Source organism: Serinus canaria, chromosome 3 (genome assembly GCF_022539315.1).
Source record: "Serinus canaria isolate serCan28SL12 chromosome 3, serCan2020, whole genome shotgun sequence".
NCBI lineage: Eukaryota > Metazoa > Chordata > Aves > Passeriformes > Fringillidae > Serinus > Serinus canaria.
This window is the reverse complement of record NC_066316.1, coordinates 110,244,934-110,251,801: the sequence shown is the minus strand read 5'-3', so window position 1 is coordinate 110,251,801 and position 6,868 is coordinate 110,244,934. Positions and strand designations below refer to the sequence as shown.

Genomic DNA, 6,868 nt, shown 5'->3' with positions numbered 1-6,868 from the left:
CCAGCTTCACTGCACTCAGGGATCTCAGAGGGATTTTCCCACCTTTGTGATTCTTTGATTCAATAAGAAGGGTGTGGATCTCTTGGACTGAGTCTAGAGGAGAGCCACAAAACTGATCACAGAACTGGAGCCCCTCTGCTCTGGAGTCAGGCTGGGAGAGCTGGGAGTGTTTATCTGGAGAAGAGCAGGATCCAGGGAGAGCTCAGAGCCCTTCCAAAGCCTAAAGGGGCTCCAGGAGAGCTGGAGAGGGACTTGGGACAAGGGATGGAGGGACAGGACACAAGGGACAATGTCATAAAGCTAAAGAAAGGAAGATTTAGATGTGATATTGGGAAGGAATTGTTCCCTGTGAGGGTGGTGAGGCCCTGGCACAGGCTGCCCAGAGAAGCTGTGGCTGCCCCTGGATCCCTGGAAGTGTCCAAGGCCAGGTTGGACAGGGCTTGGAGCAATGTGGGATGGTGGAAGGTGTCCCTGCCCATGGCAGGGGGTGGGACTGGATGAGCTTTAAGATCCCTTCCAACCCAAACTGTTCTGGGATTCTGTTCCATGACTCTTCGATCCTCAGTGCCAGAGCACTGGTCAGGGTTGGATGCTCCATAAAACCACTGGGGAATGGATCTGACACCCCATTGTGTCTGTGCCTTGCAGACAGTGCCCAGAGCTTATCAGGAGCCATCCCAGGCTGAATTCCAGCTGCCCTGGGAGCAGCTGTGCCGTGGGCAGCCCCGGCTGGCACCGCTGGAGCCCAAGAGCCGGATCTGGAGAGCAGGAACAGCCCCACGTGCCCACGGAGCCCAGCCTGGCTGCCAGGTGCCTTTGTGAGAGGGCCCAGTGGGGCAGGGTGACACTGCACAGCCTGCAGAGCAAACAACAGCCCTCTGCAGATGGCTTTGCCCAAGGTTCTCCTCTGGCCATGCTGCTGGTGGCTGGAGTCCCTCTATAAAACCTCTGCCCTCAGACACCTGAGACACCTCAGATCTTGTGTGCCAAGGTCCCCCCTGGCCTCCAGCCATGAGGGTGCTCTGTGTGGTCTTTGCTGTGCTCCTGCTTTTCTCCCTGGCCACCCCAGGTAAGACAGGAAGGTGTGGAGGTGGAGAAATTGTGGTGAGCTGTGTCCTCTGCAGCTTCTGTGCCTCAGGGGGAGGGAGGGGGTTCAGTGATGGGGTGGTGGGGATCAGGGCCCTGGTGATTTACCCAGCCTGGCAGGCACAATGGGGTTGGGAGAGGTTGGATGCCACACTGCAAATCCCATCTCCCACCCTCCTGCAGAGGGATCTGACATGAGTAGAGGGATGGTTTGTAAATGCCCAGTTATCCTCCAGCTCAGTGGGAACATGAAATGCATCCTGTCCTGGATGGGGTACCCAGAGCATCAATACCACCCTGGAACCAGCAAGAAGACAACTCCAGGTGCTCTGCCCTCCTGCATATCCATGATTTTCTCCATAACTCCCTCCCTCTGTCTCTTCCCATGGCAGGGCAGGGGCAGCCCAAGGGAATCTGTGACGGGTACTGCGCCCACGCCTGCGCCGAGACCGAGGAGTGGTCCTTCAGCCCCTACTGCGAGGAGCTGCACTGCTGCATCCCCTCTCCCAAAAAGGGCAAATGACCCTGGAGGAGTCCAGCCCCGCAGCCCTGGGGCTCCCGGAGCCGTGTCCAGGGCGTGGCCGAGGCGGTGCTCAGAGCTTTGAAGTAAAGATGGGCAGATAAGATGATTTCTGTGTGCTGTGATAAGATGATTTCTGTGTGCTGTGAGGTTCATTCGGGAGGGGACAGCCGGGAGAGGCTAGCAGCCAGAGCTCCCCGGAGAGTGGTCACAACACACCCCTGGCAGCCCTGACACCAAAATGCCAGCCAGGAAAAGCAAAGGTTTTGGGTTTTTCAAAGCAGAATGGTGGCAAAGGCTGGGAGAGGGCTCATTGCTTAATCCAGTGCTTAATCCAGTGCTTAATCCAGTGGCTCCCTCCTCCACAAGCTGAATCCCAGTTTATTTGTAGGGGGCACAACAGCCCCATCAGTCCCATCCAGCCTCTGCTCTGGGGTTCTCAGTCCTGTGGAAAGGTGGGACTGGGAGACAAACAGCACCACCTTCCCCTTGCAGCCCAAAATCCCATTCCTGGGGTGCCCACAGAGAAAACAATGCAGCCACTGAGGCTTTGGGGACCCGTGGTTGTCCTGGACACCCTCACCAAGTGCCTTCTCAGCAGAGTCTGTGACCAGATTATTCCATGGGGGTCACCAAGAACAGGAGAACAGCTGAGGATTTCCTCAGTGTCCCCTTCCCTGTCCCCTCCCCTGTGGGATAACCCAAACCATTCCAGGTGTTCTGCAAGGGGACATGGACTGATCCAATGTGGGGTGGCTCAGAACTCCCCACAAACACTCCAGCAACGCTGGAGGGTGGGAGGTTTGTGTCCTAAAGGGCCACAGGGCAGAAATCAGCTCTGTTTCTCTGAAACCCTGCAGGAAATAGAGGAACTTTCCAGCCCTGGGGCCTTGCAAACACAGGAAAAGGCTTTGCATGGGTATTTGTGGGGCTGGAAGGTGCTGCAAGGGAAGAGAGGGGGTACAGAGCTCTCTCTCTTGTGGGATGACTCCCAATTTCTGCAGGAGGAAGGGCTGTGTCTCCCCTCCTCAGCAGCATCCTTTGTGACCAGCAGAGATCTTGGCACGTGGAGCTGGAGGTAAAAGTGGTTTCTTTGTCAGAATAATTTATATATTTGTCCAAAATTCCCATTTTCCAGGACACATGGGGCCTGCTGGTGCCTCTGAACATGCAACATGAGGTGCTCCAAGGGTTTTGTGACCACCCTGGTCGGAATGAGTGTCCCTGGAAATTTTGGGGCAGACAGGTAGAAAAAAGAAGAATAGCAGAAAAAAAGGACCAAGTTTATTCTCCTTTTTTTTAATCTTTAGGATAAAATTTTCATCCTCAGGATAAACTGATAACCTGAAACACTTTATCAGCTGAAAGACTGACCAGGGATACAGGAAACCTGATAAGGCTGGGGAATTTCTTAGGGTATGGACAAGAAGACTGAGTCTCTTCAGAGACTGGGTGAGATGCTGGGATTGAGGGGGTTAAAGTCCAGATTACAGAGGCTGAGGGCTGGCAGCTGGTAAAAATCCCATTTGATACAGGATGGCCCATCAAAAGTCACAGATTTTATCAAGATTCACCTGAGCCCAGAAAAGAAGACACAAAAGATGGAAAATTCACCTAAACCAGCCCTGAGCTGGTGACACTTCACAGACACACAAGGCTGAGAATCTGATGAAAGAATAAAAACTCCAGAAGGAAATATAAAAAATTTTAAAACTCCTTTGCTGTTTCTTTCTTTCTTTATTTTTTTTCCCTGGGAATTGTGAGTGGAGAGTGAAAAGAAAAGCGACATGAAAGTGAATGAACTCCAGAATGGGGTTTGGGTTTGGAGCAGCCTGGGATAGTGGGAGTTGTCCTGCCCATGGAAGGGGGTGGGATGAAATGACCTAAAACTGTCACTTACGACCCAAACTATTCTGTGATTCCATGATATTATAAGATTCATATCCTGGGAAGAACCTTTTATAGGGGAAATTAGTTGAATATCTATTTGTTTTACCCATGAATTACTGGATTGCAAGGATTTCTCATATTTACAGGGATAAAACATCACTGACTGGGCTTGTCCCCTGGGAGAGCCCCTGCAACTCAGATCCCACAGAACTCCCACTCCACAGCTTCCCAGGGCAGCAGGGGATGGAAAGGCCACTGCTTCTGCACCCAATTTCAATATAGAAGTGATATAAAAATGGGGGAATTGTCAAAAAGGAGACAAAGGGTGCAGCTAAAAGAGTTAAATGCTTGCAAATAGATTCTATGCAAGCACCTGTGGAGGTGTTTAAGGCCACTAAGAAGGAGACTCAGGGAAAATCTAAGATATGTGTTATAAAAAAAGAAAAAAAGGCCTGAAAAAGAGCAAAAAGGAAAAGGTCACAGATGAACAGTGGGATGAGGGAAGTTGTTAGAAAGGAAAAGCTGAAATTGTGGCCAAACATGGAAAATAGAAAAGATAATAAACTGGGCCTGACAAAGTATAAAACACAGTAAGTCAGTTCAGAAGAGAATTGAAGGAAGAGTTGAAAAATGTGACGAAACTTCTTCAAATCTTTCTTTTTCTTTTTCCAAACACACAGAGAACATGAAGCCTGACAAAGAGTGTGGTCAGGGAAGTAAAGTTAATTAAAGCTCAGGCCGCTCCACAGGAGCTGAATGGAATATTTGCATTGGTTCTCACCATGCCAGAAAGAAGGGAGGCCTTGATGCTGAGCCCTCCTTTGTGGGGACTCATCAAAGGGCTTGACTTAAATGTAAAAGCAGTGGAAGAGAAGAAAAAGCCGCATCAAATCACCAGCACCCTGATATTTCCCTAAAAAAAAAAAAAAAAAAAAAAAAAAAAAAAAGAAAGAAAAGGCTGAAGGGAATTCAAGGATGAAACAGCCACTTCTGACTGCAGTGTGTGATCTCTGCAGCCTGGAGAAGAGAAGGATCCAGGGAGAGCTCAGAGTCCCTTCCAGAGCCTAAAGGGACTCCAGGAGAGCTGGAGAGGGACTGGGGACAAGGGATGGAGGGACAGGACACAGGGAATGGCTTCCCACTGCCAGAGGGCAGGGATAAATGGGATATTGGCAAGGAATTCTTGTCTGGGAGCATGGGAGGCTCTGGCACAGGGTGCCCAGAGAAGCTGTGGCTGCCCCTGGATCCCTGGAAGTGTCCAAGGCCAGGCTGGACAGGGCTTGGAGCAACCTGGGATGGTGGAAGGTGTCCCTGCCCATGGCAGGGAGTGGGACTGGATGATCCTCAAGGTCCCTTTCCACCCAAACCATTCCATGATTCTGTGATCTGTTGCTCAAGAAGGTTTTGCTGTGCAAAGATGGGAGATTGCAGTTTGATAAGGAAAAAAAAATCTTTAGGTGTCCTATAAGATTGCAAACCAGGATTTCACCAGGTTTAAATACAATAACAAGGGGGGAAAGCAGGAAATCAGGAAAATCCTATCCTGAAACCAAAGGACAGGGCTCAGCACTGTGAGGCTGAGATGCAGGACAGGGGGTTGAGGGAATCAGCAGGAAATTTGATCATAAAAGAATCCAGAAAAGGGATGGGAGGGAATGGAAAGATGCATTGTTGAGGGTAATAAAGGTGAAGGCTGAAGGAGGACCTGGCTTGGGTTTGGGGGTGTGACTCCTCCCCTGGCTGGTGGAATCCAGGGGGATGCTGTGAGGAAAAATGTCGCCCTGATTTTTTAAGATTTTCTAAGCCTTCTGATGTTTGCATTCTTGTAAGGAACTTTCTCACACACTTTCTGTAAATAACTTATTGTTTTGCATTCTTTTATGGAGGAGGAGAAATCTGATGGACTGTGATTGGGTATTAATTAAAAACAACTCCATGAGACCAATCAAAGATGCACTTGTTGCATTCCACAGCAGCAGATAATCATTGTTTACATTTCATTTCTGAGGCCTCTCAGCTTCTCAGGAGAAAAAATCCTAAGGAAAGGATTTTTCATTAAATGTGTCTGTGACAGAAAAATCCAGGTTGTGAGGAAAAATCCAAGTCATTTTCCATGTGGAGTGAATGGCTCCATGTGGGTTATTTGATTGTAGAGACTGGGAATGCAGGAGCAAGAGGGAACAGGGAGCACCAGCAGCACCACACTGAGCTGTTTGCTAAACCTTGGGAATTCCAGCCTGACATTTTGGGACTCTTTACTTGTTCTCCTTTTTATTTTTTTCTCCTTTTCCCATGTGTTTGCTGTTCCCATGATAGGGAATAACCCTGTGAAAGGAGAAGGAAGAGCTGGAAACACCTTGTGACCACTCAGGGAGTGAAACCTGGATCTGCTGAGCCTTCAGCCTCTGTCTCACCACGGAAGGATCAGCTGGAAAAAGCCCTACTGGACTTTATTTTTTTTTTTTTTCTGTTTACACAAACTGCTCTGATCAGGAAGGTCCCAATGTGTAAAAAGAGGCAGTGCAGGCTCTGCCCTGCTCCCTGTCTGTGCCTGTGTGTGGGTGGCAGTGCCAGGGAAGCAGATGGGCACATCAGCAGGAACCACTGGGCCAGACATTCCCGTTCCTCTCTCTCCCGGGGCAGATGCACTGACTGTCACCACAAGCAAAGACATCATTAAAATGTATAGCACCAGGCAATATGGGAACTCCAGATTTGTGGGGAAAGCAGGTTTTTTGGTTTGCTTTGCTTTGCTTTGCTTTTTGCTGCTCTGTGTGGCTTTTCCTTTAAAAATGTTTCTGTTGAAATCTTGTTTGACAGAAAATAAGACATAGAGGAAAACAGAGAGGGAAAAAATATTGTTTCTGTTGGAAAAGCTCTTACAACCAGGATCCAATCAATTGTCATGAAATCCTGGAATGGTTTTGGTTGGAAGGACCTTAAAGCTCATCCCATTCCCACCCTCTGCCGTGGGCAGGGACACCTTCCACTATCCCAGTTTCTCCAAGCTCTGTCCAGCCTGGCCTTGGACACTTCCAGGCATCCAGGAGCAGCCACAGCTTCTCTGGGCACCCTGTGCCAGGGCCTGCAGGTTCTAGAAGCAGGACTCAGCAAAACACCCTTTCTTTTGGAGCTGCAGTTTCTGGGGCTGTTTTAATTGATATTCATCACATCTCAGGCACCTGGTGGGATTTTTGGGGGTGTCCTGTGCAGGGCCAGAAATTAGACTGGGTGATACTTCTGGGTCCCTTCCAGCTCAGGATAGTCTGGGATTTTATGCACATTTCTCAAGTTACTCTGTTTATGTCAGATAGGAAAGACAAAACGTTTTGGTTTTGGTTTTGGTTTTTTTTTTTCCCCAAATACCTGACC

At 49.2% G+C, this 6,868-nt stretch overlaps 1 protein-coding gene across 1 annotated transcript; it reads left to right on the top strand.

Moving 5' to 3' along the window:
- Positions 1 to 1,011: 1,011 nt before the first annotated feature.
- Positions 1,012 to 1,609, top strand: LOC108963349 (small basic protein 1-like). Its single transcript, XM_018923468.1, has 2 exons — positions 1,012 to 1,069; positions 1,479 to 1,609. Exons 1-2 carry the CDS (start codon positions 1,012 to 1,014, stop codon positions 1,607 to 1,609), a joined length of 189 nt encoding a protein of 62 aa, XP_018779013.1.
- The last annotated feature ends 5,259 nt before the right edge of the window (positions 1,610 to 6,868 follow it).

Excerpts from the sequence above, each read along its gene's own strand:
- LOC108963349 (XM_018923468.1), top strand. The coding sequence starts at position 1,012 with ATGAGGGTGCTCTGTGTGGTCTTTGCTGTGCTCCTGCTTTTCTCCCTG. Across the intron at positions 1,070-1,478 it reads TTTCTCCCTGGCCACCCCAG|GGCAGGGGCAGCCCAAGGGA; the intron begins GTAAGACAGGAA and ends TTCCCATGGCAG.